Source organism: Triticum dicoccoides, chromosome 1A (assembly GCF_002162155.2).
Source record: "Triticum dicoccoides isolate Atlit2015 ecotype Zavitan chromosome 1A, WEW_v2.0, whole genome shotgun sequence".
NCBI classification, from domain to species: Eukaryota; Viridiplantae; Streptophyta; class Magnoliopsida; order Poales; family Poaceae; genus Triticum; species Triticum dicoccoides.
In genome coordinates this window covers 557,611,457-557,626,175 of record NC_041380.1, presented here as the reverse complement: position 1 = coordinate 557,626,175, position 14,719 = coordinate 557,611,457, and the positions used below count along the sequence as shown (strand labels likewise).

The 14,719-nt window shown below is 42.1% G+C and overlaps 2 protein-coding genes across 4 annotated transcripts; one reads left to right on the top strand and one right to left on the bottom strand.

Moving 5' to 3' along the window:
* The first annotated feature begins 827 nt into the window (after positions 1–827).
* LOC119289433 (PH, RCC1 and FYVE domains-containing protein 1-like) lies at positions 828–7,001 on the top strand. Of its 2 annotated transcripts, none has more exons than XM_037568760.1 (11): positions 828–1,188; positions 1,286–1,334; positions 1,854–1,921; positions 2,035–2,121; positions 2,208–2,297; positions 2,472–2,558; positions 2,676–2,792; positions 3,296–5,401; positions 5,510–5,656; positions 5,957–6,348; positions 6,543–7,001. In XM_037568760.1, exons 3-11 carry the CDS (start codon positions 1,904–1,906, stop codon positions 6,631–6,633), a joined length of 3,135 nt encoding a protein of 1,044 aa, XP_037424657.1. In that variant the 5' UTR covers positions 828–1,188; positions 1,286–1,334; positions 1,854–1,903; the 3' UTR covers positions 6,634–7,001. The 2 variants fall into 2 exon arrangements, with proteins under 2 accessions (XP_037424657.1, XP_037424662.1); XM_037568765.1 differs by having other exon boundaries at positions 1,274–1,334.
* A 522-nt stretch (positions 7,002–7,523) lies between these two features.
* LOC119289452 (phosphatidylinositol/phosphatidylcholine transfer protein SFH8-like) lies at positions 7,524–13,943 on the bottom strand. Of its 2 annotated transcripts, none has more exons than XM_037568772.1 (15): positions 13,783–13,943; positions 13,583–13,669; positions 12,356–12,647; positions 12,046–12,142; positions 11,681–11,947; positions 11,510–11,587; positions 11,260–11,361; positions 11,115–11,164; positions 10,934–11,033; positions 10,735–10,833; positions 10,531–10,647; positions 9,063–9,192; positions 8,256–8,659; positions 8,048–8,122; positions 7,524–7,923 (listed from the first exon to the last, which is right to left on the bottom strand). In XM_037568772.1, the coding sequence occupies exons 2-15, from the start codon at positions 13,614–13,616 to the stop codon at positions 7,903–7,905; spliced, it is 1,866 nt and encodes a 621-aa protein (XP_037424669.1). In that variant the 5' UTR covers positions 13,617–13,669; positions 13,783–13,943; the 3' UTR covers positions 7,524–7,902. The 2 variants fall into 2 exon arrangements, with proteins under 2 accessions (XP_037424669.1, XP_037424676.1); XM_037568779.1 differs by having other exon boundaries at positions 10,531–10,644.
* Positions 13,944–14,719: the final 776 nt, after the last annotated feature.

The window sequence follows — 14,719 nt, the reverse complement described above, 5'->3', positions numbered from 1 at the left end:
TCTCTTTCTTCATTTAATGCTATGCCACCTCATTAAAATTGCTTAGTTGACATGCATGATACTACCTATGATACTACCATTACGACCAGCCTTAGTACAATTTTATACTAGAACCAATACAAAGTTGAGACACTTATTTTAAGACGCAGGGAGTATGTTAGAAGGGCCTGCAATGCACCTTTTTTTTGGTAGACTAAGAAGTAGCGAATATATATATATGTGTGTTTTCACCCCATTTAAATTAGCTAGATATGTTAAATAAAATATGTTAGGAGGGCATGTATTGTGCCCTTTTTCTACATACTAAGGAGCAGCGAAAAATATTTGTGCTTTGTGGGATTGGAACTCATGACCCCAAAGGCCCCACCCAGTTGACCTAGTATGTGCTTGTGCTAAAAAACATGTTCATTATTTAATTAAAAAATTCCACCATACTCTTTGCATAAGAATACATCAATTTATATACATTTATAAATTGTGTGAAAATCAGGAAGCCACTTCAAAAATCAAGGGACAGAGAGAGTGAATGAATTAAATGGATTTGGTCTAGTTAAATAAATAAAATTATTGGATTTGCATGAATGGTTGCGTGAATATAAGTTAAACATATTTGTAAGTAAGACCAGATTTCGGCATTGTTGTTATGAGGGGGAGACCCGAAAAATAATGAGTTAATCTTTTCGGAGTCCACGAATCACGGATATGCTATATGCTAGTAAAACTAATGGGGGTAGAAACCCTCCGTTGTATGTGCCGGTGTAGTCTTTTTTTTATGACGTTCAACCACATGCATGCAGTTTCTAAAAATGGGGAGCATGTGTGTGGTGGCAGTGTCATTTGATATTTTCCCCACCTCGTCCCCTCCTCCCCGGCAATCCCGGCGAGTCGGATCCATCCGTTTCCCGCGTCCGGCGCCGCCGAACCCGCCGCTCCGCTCCTCGCCATGCATCCCCCCGCCACCTCGCGGGAGCCACTCTCTCCTCCCATCCACCGAATTGCCGCGGAGCGGATCGGAGACCCGCCCAGACCGGCTGGATTTCTTTGGTCCGTGCGGAGATTTCTCCTCCTTTTCTGCCTCGCGTACCTCGTAATGCCCCACCATCGGCGACCTCGCCGCCGGCGACGGGACGCAGCTACCCGCCCAAGCCTCCTCGCATAAGCGACTCGGACTGGATCCTCCGTCTGCTGGTAAGGAACCCTTGCTTTGATTGGGCCGGTTGTTCCAGTCCGTCCCTGCTTGGTTGGTACCCTGTTGATTAATCTAACACATTAGTTGTTCGATCAGATTCTCCCTCTTCAACGCCCAAGATCGATCTCGGTTGGCGCTGCCCAAGGTGCGGCTGCGGTTTATTTTCGACAGTTTAGTGCACATTCCGTAGATTAAAGGGAGAACCTGTGCCTGGTGACATCTGCAAATGAAATGCGCAGCTGAACCATAAATTGTTCAGGCGAGCTCGTGTCCCCCTTTTACAGTTTTTGTGCGTGATAGAATGTTTCAGGAGTTCTGAAAAAATCACAGATGTCGTATAGATAGTCATGTAGACCTGCAAATTTTGATATCCGAATTCGTTGCTATTACCGGGAACATAGTCCTGCATTATCCATGTTTTTTTTTTGTTGGCGATACCAAGGCTGAATTTCATGTTGACATTTCCATGTTTACATATATTGTGTAAACAATCCTTTTTAAATAGTTTTGGAACAGTGCATTATAAGTTCATAACCACCTTCACACTCGCAATGGGGATGCGGGGAATACTTAGGCACCAAAATCACATTCATTCGCCTATATATATTCATTTTTTATCTGCCTGTTGTGATGCCGGTACCCCATTATGAGCTTATCTGTGCAGACACAAGTAATCAAAAGGTGAAAATAGAATGGTGACCTGTTGCAGTTTAGATGACACCAGATGATAACGTGAGACTCCACATACTGTGCTGTGTATCATTTGCCTTTTTTGGTTGGACACACATTTATTTATTGAAATAATCAGCAATGCTAATCTGCACTATATTTTACATGTCCGAAAGGCCCTTATTACTTTAAAGAAAGGCAGCAAGCTTATCAAGTATAGTCGGAAGGGAAAACCCAAGATTCGTGAGTTCAGACTTTCTAGTGTAAGTTTTTGTGTGTGTTTGTGTGGTACCAGTGTCCATGTTCTTATTACAGGATGAGAACACAAGTCCTTATTTTCTCATTACAGGACGAAACAGCATTAGTTTGGTACTCGCACAACAAGGAAAAGTGTCTCAGACTGTCTTCCGTGTCCAAAATCATACCTGGACAGAGAACTGTAAGTTGAATTACCATTGATCAGTTAACCGTTGGTGGTTACGTTGTTGGTTTACATTCACAGGATCAAATTTTATATCCAAGAATTTACTAAGATGAGTTTATGTAGTATTTCAGTTTAATTTTATTTGACATCTGGAATTGGGATCTTATGCATTTGCCCTTTCTTTGACAGGCTGTTTTTAGGAGGTTTCTACGCCCTGAGAAGGATTACCTGTCATTTTCACTGATATACAAGAACGGCCTGCGTTCCCTTGATCTGGTAAAAGATAAATTCTTTATACTCGTTTGAACTGATGTGAAATGCTTCATGTTTGATATGCTTCGTACGATGATCTATCGAAGACAATAATGACACGGAATTCTAGCTGATCAACAGGTTTGCAAGGATCAAGTAGAGGTTGAAGTGTGGTTTTCAACACTTGAGACACTGATTACTTCATGCCGTGTAAATTTTCCAACAGATTTCCAAAGTGATAGAATATCATTTTCTGATGTAAGTTGTTGGTCTTCTAAACAATCTATTTCATTATTTACAATCAATACAAATATTATAAGCATTCCTCTATAAAGTAATTGAGACATCATTCTGATATCCATCTATCAATTAGTTAAGTCCTTTTGCAACGGCTTGCTTCCTTTAGAAGCCATAATTTTTAGAAACTACTAGTGACTTGTGAGGTGCTTCAACTTCCCTAAGCTACCCAATAATGGTGCACGTAAACTATGTTACTTATCTTATTTGAGCATACAAGATTATAACTGTTAAACTAGAAGAGTTTATACTTGCGCACAGATGTGATTTACGACAGTCCTGTGCTAAGAAAACAATGCTTGGGAGCCATTTAATTCTTATTTGTTGTGTGGATTAGTTACCATCTGATTCCCTATCATGTATCCATCTTACCGCTCCTTGTACCAGGCGAAGATTGGAGAGTGGCTTACACTTGATCATAAATTTCAGAATGTTTTTGTTTAACACGCGTATCGCTTTTTCAGGAAGTGTCCCAATATCAAGATGCGTATGATACAAGACTAGAGATTGCCTCAAGTATTAACCGCAGTTATTACTCAGCTGGTTATGGCGCAGCCTATCCATTGAATTCTTCAAGAGCAGATGTTAGATCAGATCGTGCAAATATGCTAAGAGTAAGTACGGGAGACAGTAGTCGGATTAGCATATCCAGCAGCGTCCCTAGTTCTTCCAGTCAAGGTTCTGGACCAGATGATATAGAATCCCTTGGTGATGTTTATGTATGGGGTGAGGTGTGGACTGATGTGCTCCCCCCAGATGGATCCTCAAACTTTTTGTGCTCCAAAACAGATGTTTTGATTCCTAAACCTCTTGAGTCGGATGTTGTTTTGGACGTACAGCAGATATCATGTGGTTCGAGGCACATTGCTCTTACTACCAGACAAGGAGAAGTATTCACTTGGGGTGAAGAACTTGGTGGGCGGCTTGGTCATGGAACTGATGAAGATATTAGTCGCCCCAAACTTGTTGAGTCTTTAGCAGTGTCCAACGTGGAGTATATTGCATGCGGAGAGTTTCATACTTGTGCTGTAACTGCCTCTGGTGATTTGTACAATTGGGGTGATGGTTCTTACAATGCTGGATTGCTAGGACATGGCCTTGGGGCTAGCCACTGGCTTCCAAAGCGAGTGTCAGGACCTTTAGAAGGGCTTCAAGTGTTATCTGTTGCATGTGGCTCGTGGCATTCAGCACTTGCCATGTCAAGTGGAAAAGTATTCACTTTTGGTGATGGGACATTTGGTGCTCTTGGGCATGGAAATCGTGATAGTGTTTCCTATCCAAAGGAAGTTGAATCTTTGAGTGGGTTCAGAACGATGAAAGTTGCATGTGGTGTTTGGCATTCCGCAGCAATTGTGGAGACCAATAGTCAGACAGGCATGAATGTGGTATCCAGGAAGCTATTCACCTGGGGTGATGGAGATAAGAATCGCTTGGGTCATGGAGACAAGGAGGCTCGGCTAGTTCCCACTGTTGTTCAAGCCCTTGTTGATAATAATTTCCATCAGGTAGCCTGTGGACATAGTATGACTGTTGCACTCGCCACATCTGGTCATGTCTTTACAATGGGTAGCTCTAGTAATGGTCAACTTGGGAATCCAAAAGCCGATGGTAAACTACCTTGCCAAGTACAAGACAAGTTGAACAGTGAGTTGGTTGAAGAGATCTCATGTGGCTCTAACCATGTTGCAGTCTTGACTTCACGGAGCGAAGTATATACCTGGGGTATGGGGGCCAATGGAAGGCTGGGACATGGTGGTATTGAAGATAAAAAGAAACCAACTATCGTGGACGCGTTAAAAGACCGTCACGTTAAAAGTATAGCATGTGGTTCAAATTTTACGACATGTATTTGCATACATAAGTGGGTTTCAGGCGCAGATCAGTCTGTCTGCTCAGGGTGTAGGCAACCATTTGGTTTCACAAGAAAGCGGCACAATTGTTACAATTGCGGGCTTGTGCATTGCCATGCATGTAGTTCAAGGAAGGTCCTGAAGGCTGCGTTGGCACCAACTCCTGGCAAGCCACATCGTGTATGTGATTCATGTTTCATGAAACTGAAAGCTGCAGATAGCGGCGGCACTAATAGTCCATATAATAACAAAAAGAGTGTCATGACTCGTCGATCTGTTGATATCAAAGATAAGTCAGAGAGGCCAGACATAAGGCCTTCAAGGCTAGCAACAGCAGCAACAGCAGAGCCAGTCAAGTATGCGGATGCAAAATCAGTTAGAAGTGAGATGAAACCTGACCCTGTGTCCAATGCGAGGGCACCCCAAGGTCCTGCTACAGCTTTGGCAGTCCCAACTAGTTTTGTAAAGCCTATGGGAATGGGAGGAATGGGAGGAATGGGGGGAATGGGCGGAATGGGTATGGGAATGGGAATGGGAATGGGAGTAAACATGGCGCCAATGGGAATGGGCATGCCCGTGGTGTCACAATCTCATAAGAAGCCAAGTCCATCTCCAGCAATGATGAGTGCTCTGTCTGTTAAAAGTGACACCAAAGATATCGATAACCTGAAGAAGACTAATGAGACGCTGAATCAAGACATCTCAAAGTTGCAAACTCAGGTATGATTTAGAAGTCTAGGTCTAGGTCTTTTTTTTTTCTTTTTTTACTGTATCTTCTTGGCTTTAGCACGGTTAGCTGATTTTGATAAAATCATATAATTTTGATAGGTTAATAAGCTAAAACAGAAATGTGAAGTCCAGGATGAGCAACTACAGAAAACAGAAAGAAGAGCTAAAAGCGCTGCCTCTCTAGCTGCAGAAGAATCTACCAGACGCAATTCCATGTTGGACTTTATTAGGTTTCTTGACACAGAGGTATAGTAGACTACTACTTCAAGCTACGTACGCAACTTGAACTTTATTGGAGCCCTCTTGTACCTATCATGCTGCCATATTTATTGTGCTTTCTTCTATGGTACACCACTTAAAGTGTTCACACCTCTATATAATTAATCCAATAAAAATACAATAAGAGGTGTGCTTCAGGGATAATCAAATGAAACGAGCAATGAGGTATTACTTTTGTATTTAGTGGCTCATATAGCAAGAGTTGTTCCATGTTTTGTCGATCTGTATTAGTGGATACTCATAACTTCACATCCTTTCAATATTCAGCTCAAAGGGATTGCAGACAAGGTGCCTGCTGAATTCTCTGACAGTATCAAAGACTTGCAAAGCCAATCAGAGAAGTATCTCACTGGACAGTGTAGTCATCCACCGGAGGCCATTTCTGGAAATGAACAGCCTCGCCTCCCCATTGGCGGGATGCATGAAATAACACACCATGGCAGGTCAGCTAGCATGGGTAACCTGGATGGCACTTCCTTGACAAGCGAATCTCCATGCCATCGAATCATGGAGAGCAATGGGAGGGCTCCAGGCGACTTTGCACCAAAGTATGGCACCCATGGTGAGGTGCAGCTGATCGAGCAGTTTGAGCCAGGAGTTCATGTCACACTTATTCAGCTGAGAGACGGCACCAAAGTATTCAAGCGTGTCCGGTTCAGGTACTCCATTCCCACCCCTTTTACTGCTTTATGCATACATCTCAACTTTTTTTTTTCTGAGAGTGAGGGGCATACATCTCAACAACTTGTTCGAGGCATCTGTACCACATAACAACCCAATAACAAAACTCTGAAGGTGGCAAGGTGCTAGTGCATATTTACTTACGGTTCTTTCTCTTGAAAACCTTTGTTAGCAAGAGGAGATTCGCCGAGCAGCAGGCCGAGGAGTGGTGGAGGGAGAACCAGGAGAGGGTGTTCAGGAAATACAACCACGCACCTACCTAGGCTCCTCGGCTCAGCATCTTCCACCTACGCGAGACGAATCGCGCCGTTGATGCTCGGGATTCCGTGTTCCCCACTGCCAGCTGACGTTTAGTCTGAAGATCCTGGCGACTGTTTGTTCTTTTGACGATCAATCTTGTGTTTTTTTCCTCTTCGTTTTTTTGCTTCTTTTGGAGATCTGTTTCATTTCCATACCCTTGAGCCTATTTGCTGGGAACGTGTGTTCAGGTTGGGAACACTTGCTTGTGGCTTCCCAGCGAGGTAAAATAGTTTGTGTGGAACGGTGTAATCCTCGCGGACAAATATTATTCGAGAAAGTATGTATAAATGAATGTAAGGCAATAAGTCCGCACACGAGTTATGAAGCTGAAGGGCATTTTTCAGTAGTAGTAAACAAATTAGAAATTAATGTTGTGTTTGCTTCAAGCCCAAGCCAAATCAACCAGAATTTTTGGTTTTGGTCGTGTCACTGTTGGTAAGAAAATCAAACTAGAATTGGCTATGGAACATATGCGTATCAAGACATTGGCAACCATCCAAAAGTGTCAAAATTTTGCTTGTGCAAATTATGAAGCTGAACCTCATTCTTGGTAACAGTGTAATCGCGAAAATTCAGACTAGATCCATAAAGTTAATAAGGCCGCATGGCGTTCATCTCAACATTGAACAGCAGTACAATAAAGTAGGAAAACCATTAAATACCAAGACAAGGATACTCTCAGAAGAATCCTTTTCGACTTTCCACCTTTTCGTTAATTCGGAATCTGGGTTTTTGAACATGTCACGCGTGCTTCAGGAAACAAGCCCTCCCTTGGAATTCAAATTTCCATCACCATGAATCGGTCGAATTAAAAAGATGCGACAAAAAATCAAGCGTCACAAAACATAGCACAAGGTCACAATCGGTTCATCCAATGATATATATACTATACAAACTGACCATGCTACAAAAAAATCATCACACATTCAATCATATGATGCAAATTTGATCATGTACATGGAACAACGACAACTCCAACACATCATATACCGTGGTGATTTCAGGATCCTCAGCCTCAGCAGTCCGCAGCCCAATATACAAACAGATATACAGCACGCCTTCTTTTCCCATACACAAATTACATGCATTTACGCCCATGACATATACATAAATATGTACGAAGGGTCAGCTCTGCGCACGGAGAGCATGATCGTCCGATCGATTCCAGTATTTACGCACCAACAGCTCCGCCGATGAAGTGTCTCCCTCCCCCTCATCGTCGTTTAAGCTCCTCAAAAGCAGAATTTCTTCTTCTGCAATGTGTATATGCACGAAGGGCACGCATTAGTACAGAAGAGGTAGCAGAAGACCTTAAAGATGGTAGTACCATCTTCAGGTGTCTGGAAAAAATAACGGCGTGGGCTGACTGCGACATACGCGGAACTTGAGCATGTCTTGCTTGTCGATGAATGCGAGCAGCTCGTCCTGACGCATCAGCGCCTCGTAGAGGGCCTGTAGATGAAAACCAGAAGAAACAATTCATCATAACCTTGTTGATTTGTTACAGGAGTACATATCTCTTTAAACATAGCAAATTCAGACTAAATCCGTAAAGTTAATATGCTTTAAGCCAAAAAAAGCCTACCTTCTTTGTAGAAATCAAGTCGGCTTCCAAGGCGTCCACGCGGCGGGCGGACGCATTGAGCAGCTCTTCCTTCTCGAATGGCATCTCGGATGGCTTTTTTTCAAGCGCCTGCACCTTCTCCTCCAGCTCACCTAGCCGTCTTACCAGAGTTGAAAGGATATCCTTCTCTGTGTAGGCCGGGGCAGGAGACGGAGGTCGGAACTCCTCCTTGTACTCTTGCTCTTGAGGGCAGTCCACGTAATAGTGGTCGTGATCATTGGATTGGTTCGAGAGCCTTTTGGCCATTCTGCTCGGGATACTTCGAAGCATGGCGAAAAGGGTCACGATGAAGACTGTCAGCCATGCGACAGCCAAGGTCCGAATTCCTTCGAATGTGGTCGGCAGATTTCTCAAGGATAATGAACCTGGGTAAACATGTTAAGAAAACAGGTTAATCAACAAACACACAATACACGCTTGCATATCAATCAAGCGGTAGGGTTATTTTCAGGGTTACACTCTAATAATAGCATGATTAGACTAAACTAATAAAATAGAAGTAGCTCAAAGGGTTATGGTGGTACATGTATTTGTGGATAAAAAATAACTCTATAGATAATTTATGTAACTATCTACTATGTAGTTAAAACTTAAAAGTATACCAGTGCATAGGAATGCACAGACTACCTCTTGGAGTCGATAACTATTTTTTTTCTGGAATACACTCATAACTATTTTGAAATAAAAGTAAGAAAAGGTCTAGTTATTTTGGACAACTTGACAAGGGCTTTCCATGAAAGTAAAAAGTAAAGCAACAACATAAAATACCAGAGGAAGAAGACACTGGACTAGCTCTGGGGCTGCTCCATCCGTCGTCCACAACCTTGTCAACAACAGGGATGCTGTCTTCAATAGTGGGGTGAGCAGCAGACGTGGATGCATGTGCTGCAAATTTTGACTGAAATAGTAAGAGGTTACCTGTTAGAAACATGTATTGCAGTATTAAAGGTGGCACTAAGTAGTAGCCATGGGGTATCTTCCATGGTTGTCTGGATAGCATATTTATACAAATTCTATATTACTCAACATTGGAGTATTTGGATGCAAGGGCCTTTGCAGTTCAAATGAATGTTAAAAGAATAATTCCATTTGCCTTTGTTAATAGAAGCATTTGATCAATTTCAGTTCAAATGAGTGTTAAAAGAATAATTCCATTTGCCTTTGCTAGTAGAAGCATTTGATCAGTTTCAGTTCAAATGAATGTTAAAAGAATAATTCCATTTGCCTTTGTTAGTAGAAGCATTTGATCAGTTTCAGCAAATGGAAGCTCTGTTAGATGGCCTTATCCTTGGGGATGAGCCTGATTCTTGGTAATTTCCAGTAAATGTCCAGCAATTCAGGATCAGGCTTAAAAGCTATTACTTGGAGATTCCATTTCAATTCTTGCCACCACCTGGCTTTGGAGAACTTGTAATCAGCTCAAGCACCCAATATTTTTCTGGCTACTTCTGAATGATAGACTGAACACACTCCTAGAGGAAGAACTTCATTCAAGATTACACTTGTGTCATGTGTGATCACTATGTTGTGGTCTTGTGGAATCAAGGGATCACCTCTTCTTCCATTGCCCATTTGCTGAAATCTGTTGGAAGAACATATGCCCCAGTTGGACAGCCTTGTCAGCTGGGATTCAAGATCAAATTGGCAATATCAGGCATCTGCTGAATCTGCCCTTTGCTATGGAAATAATCATTCTAGTTGCTTGGGCCATTTGGAATACTATAGGAATGCTTACATTTTTAGGGCTGTTCCTCCAAGTTTTTATGCTTATAGAAAACACTTCGAGGAGGAATTGCAACGGCTGGTGCTCAGGGCCAAGAGGAAATCATATGGGTCACTTCCAGACTGGGTGCAGAACTTCAGATAAGCATCATTCTTGCTCTTGCTTCCTTCAGCTATATATGTTGTTATATCTGCTTACAGTTTTAGCTTCTAGGCTCTTAGATAGATGGTTAGTTTTTTTTCCTTACTTTTACTTCTTCACTGTAATTAGACTTTGCTTCTTTTGAGAAAATATATAAAAATATACCGTGGGAAGAAATTCCTATAAAACAGTTTCAGGTAAAAAAATTGTAAAAGAATAATCATACTTTGGTGATCATTTTTCAAAAAAAAAACTTTTCCTGTTTACATCATTCGCTATATTTAGTTGACAATGTTACTGATGCAGACTATGCTGAACTGCTGATAATGCCAGGTTTCTTGATTGTACGCTCAACATGTGATATATACTTGCCTCCTCATGTACAGGGGTCAAAGAAGGGTTCGTTATGAGGGTCTTTGGTGCAGTAGGAGATGTAACATCTTCCACTTCAGACCCAGACTCAGCAGATGCATCACTGCCCTTTCCCTGCTTTAATAGTAACATAGTAAGTATTCATTACAGATTGAACAGATGGTTCAACAACTCTTCATGTCCAACCAAGCTTATATAACTTACATTTGGGCGCTGTGGCCTAGCATAACCGATGATCTTGCCATCAGTGCCTGATATGGTCACGATTTGTCTGTCGTAGTTTGCCTCGCCATTCAGGACCCTCTGGAAGAAATGAAGATGTGTCAGATTAGCAAACACAAGACGCCCAGCAAATAGCAGTGTGCATGAAATATCCTCTCTTTCTGGAGGAGGAGCTCACAACCTTTATTGTGGTGGGATCCTTCCAAGGACCTTTATCTGATCTCTGACAACCTCCATGTTCTTCACACTTGCATTTGCCACCAAAAAATTCTGGCAATTCACTGCATGAATGGAAACCAAAAAGGCATTAGTCTGGAAACCTACGAACATAGGCATGCACAGACAAGATTAAAGATTCTGACCTCTCATCGATTATTTCAAGTAGCTTATTTTGGTACTTGGTTCCAAGAACCTTCAAGTGAAAAGATTGAAATATAGTTAGTATCTGTGTACTAAATCGATTAACAATTATGCATCAAATCAATCCTACATAATAGAAATATTTACATGAATCTTTGAAGCAGTTTTCGGATCAAGAAAAGACTTTATTGTGCCCCATAACATCTTGAAGCCTTGGCCAGCATTAATTATGTACATCCGGCATAATGTCTGCAGCAGCATTCTGAACATGTTAGATACTGTACTGTTGGGCCATGAGAAGTATAATGATAAGCCCGCATGACAGGAAATAAATCTTTAAGAATGTAAATGATAGAACTGAAATTTGTGACCCAACATCCATCACAGGATCACCTACCTCTGGGTAGTTGTCACTGTCAATCTTCTGCAGTCGGGTGATTAGTTCCCTTGCACATTTCGAGAAGTTCTTCAGTCCCTTGAATTACAGAAAAGTAGTCAATTACAAAGTCTTAAAAAAATGTGATTTCAAGGTTGAGACTTGACAGCAATGTTTCGTAAAGAGCCATACCACGCCTTGCACATCCAGAATAGTTGTGCATGAGTCCAGGTGCCGTTTTGCAGCTATTGAGCAAGCTGGAAATCTCATCTGGAAACATTTCTCAAACTCCTTGACATGATATTTCACATATCGGTCTATAGTTGTTACTTGCAGCACCTTGTTGGCATCAACTTTTCCTATTAACTCCACATAGATAGGTCTTCCATCTTTATCCACCCCATGGTAAAACTGTGGATAATACTTCATAACTTCGTTTAACTCAGCGTAATCAAATTCCTGAGTAAAAAAAAAAGTGCCAACATCCTGAAGTTACTCTTAAGCAAGAAAAATGCTAAATCCATGTAATACTACATTTGTACAAGTTTCTGCTTTACCTCTATATTGTCGGTCCCAAATTCCTTTCTCCATGTAAGCATATCAGACCACATAAGCTTTGCCTTCTCAACATCAAACTTCCGTGCCTTCAGGAACCTACACATGATTGATATAAATAAACATCAGATAGTAAAACAATTATCTTTTTTTTTCGAAAATTAAAACAACTATCAATGTCTGTAATAATGATAGCCTCTTGAGCACACATAGGCAATTGACATTGGTACACGGTTTCCTAAGGTGGGGCTATTGGGAAGAAATCTACACCATACAGTCAGATTAAGACCCTGAAATCAGCAGATTCTGTACCTCAGCATCATGTGGTAATCATCATGTTGTTGTGGCAACAAGTCCTCATCATGCAAGCATTGTCGAAATGCTTCAACGGCCTGTAGATCTTGAACATCTCTTATGTCCTCGATGGAAATCTGATTTTCATTCTTCTTTTTGCTTCTCCTCCTTAGGGAATGTCTGAATTTGTTCCCTGCGTTAATTGCCTTTTTCTTGAAGGAGGCTATTTTAGTCTTCTTCTCTCCTTCTGAGTTGTCTGCATCCGATCTGCTCTCTTTCTTTCCATCATTATGTGTAAATCCTTCAAAAGCTGCGCCCAGTAATAATATGTTAATATTCCATATTGTAGTCAAAGCAAAAGCAGATACAGTTACTCTAGTAACAAAAACAGATTAGTGGGCTAGCTAGATAATAGTGTTCTGCAAGGAACTACAGCAAGAACCCATGCCAAATACAGTTACCCGTATGCTGAAACAACACTTTGTGATTACAGGTGCTAGTATGAAGATTCAGCAAGGGTGACTTGCAAAAAGGGACAGTGTCGTCAATTTTGTTCAGCACCATACAGAGTGCAAGCAGCAAGAACCTTGCACTGATTATTAGTTTTTTTTAACACAGTAGCACTGATTATTAGTTGGATGGTTTAGAACTTTGTTGGTTTATACACGTGGCATAAAAAACGCAACATGTTAATTCTCTGCATTTTTCTATACTCTACAATTTAGTCTTGTGTAGCTATCTTTGACAATGATTACCTATTAACCTTCACGCACTAGATATAATAATAACACAATCTTTTTTAAAGGAAGGTAACCTTCACGCATTAGGTAAGATGTCATTCCCATTGTAAGAGCATAGGGGATATAATATCCATTAGTGATGCCAAGTAAGAACAACTGAAAACAGAGCAGACTTCTGCTCGAAGACTTTTCCTTTTTTCACACAGGAGTTGGGTATTTTTACATGTGGACTTTTACTGTTAAATGAAGAAGATGCTCCAGGTAGCCCCAAATCCCACAATCCATATAACTATTCCAGGAGCACAATAATCAAAATACGAGCCTATTTAATCCCAAACATTGAAAATTGAAAAAAGAAACTTAAGTTCATGCAGGAAAGAGCGAGAGAACCCAGAAACTTTGAGCCCTAGGAAATTGGTTCCTCCTCCAAGTTCTAAAGGAAGTAAACACCCTAACCAACAACAATTATCCATAAAAGGAAATAAATAAACACTTTTGTACTCACATGGCCTGGCTAATCGGTCGAGGGGCCCTGACATCCCCTCCGGCTCCGGACTCGATCTCCCCAGCGAGGCTCCAGGCCCGGAATCCGCTGAAAAATCCGCGCGGAAAACTCAGCCAACAAGACGGCAGCAAAGCGCCTACCACGCTCGAACGCCGAATTTGGAGGAAAGGGTTCGATCGATAATGATTCTTATTACTTACAGGCGCGTGCGAGGCGAACAATCGGGGAATTTGGTTCCCGGCGGCGATTTTTTACCGCTAGAATTCGGATTTTGGGTGCGGATTTCGGGGCGGGAGGAGGAGGAGGAGAAGCTTCTCCTTCTCCCACCGTTTTAATGGGGCGGGCGACCCCGGCAGGGAGAAGAAGAAGCCAGAGGGCAGCGGCACGGGGGTTTCCGTCACGGCGCGGGTAGACCCGGCCCATGGGCCGGGCCGGAAACGGTTGACCTGGGCGACGTGGACGTGTTCGGTACGTGGACCCGGCGCACTCGGGGTACCCACCACATAGGAATCTACTACTAGTTGTAGGATAGATCTGAGGGTGCCGTGGGGCCCGGGGCCGCTGATGCCTGCCGTTGATGCGCGCCGATCGGAGCAGTGGACGGTGGTGATGGGCTCCGGCCCATGGACCGAGTGCAGGAGGCCGCGCCCGTGACGTGACGCGTGGAAGGTGGTTTTGGCCGAGTCAGATTTGGTTGGTTGGGCAACTGCTCCCTCGTCCACTACTTTTTAATCCTGCTATAATTGTTCTACTAAAATTATAATTTATGGACTACTTTTATGCAAGTATACATTGATGATGATACAGCCTTCCTAGTTGATCAAACAAACAGATAAAACTACAAATATCTACTCCCTCCATCACAGTTTAGAAGGCACAGTTAAATTTGCGTGCGTTTTCACAATAGACAAGGTTTAGGGCGCATTGCATCTATTTCTAGTAGCTAATTAGTACTACTTCTATATGCATGCGTAGTGTGAATGTTATTTTTTAGCCCATTCCACAACCAATAGATAACCACCTAGGTCGCAGAGAATTTTCAAGCGCGCTTTCTAAACCGTGACAGAGGGAGTAGCAGTCTTGTTTATAACAAAACAAACGAAACAAAAATATGTAGGCAGGGTTTGATTAGGGTGG

Excerpts from the sequence above, each read along its gene's own strand:
- LOC119289433 (XM_037568760.1), top strand. Across the intron at positions 2,122-2,207 it reads GTGAGTTCAGACTTTCTAGT|GACGAAACAGCATTAGTTTG; the intron begins GTAAGTTTTTGT and ends TTCTCATTACAG. Across the intron at positions 5,402-5,509 it reads TCTCAAAGTTGCAAACTCAG|GTTAATAAGCTAAAACAGAA; the intron begins GTATGATTTAGA and ends TAATTTTGATAG.
- LOC119289452 (XM_037568772.1), bottom strand. The coding sequence starts at position 13,616 with ATGTCAGGGCCCCTCGACCGATTAGCCAGGCCAT. Across the intron at positions 11,034-11,114 it reads CTTGAAATAATCGATGAGAG|TGAATTGCCAGAATTTTTTG; the intron begins GTCAGAATCTTT and ends CCATTCATGCAG. Across the intron at positions 8,660-9,062 it reads TCCAGTGTCTTCTTCCTCTG|GTTCATTATCCTTGAGAAAT; the intron begins GTATTTTATGTT and ends ATGTTTACCCAG.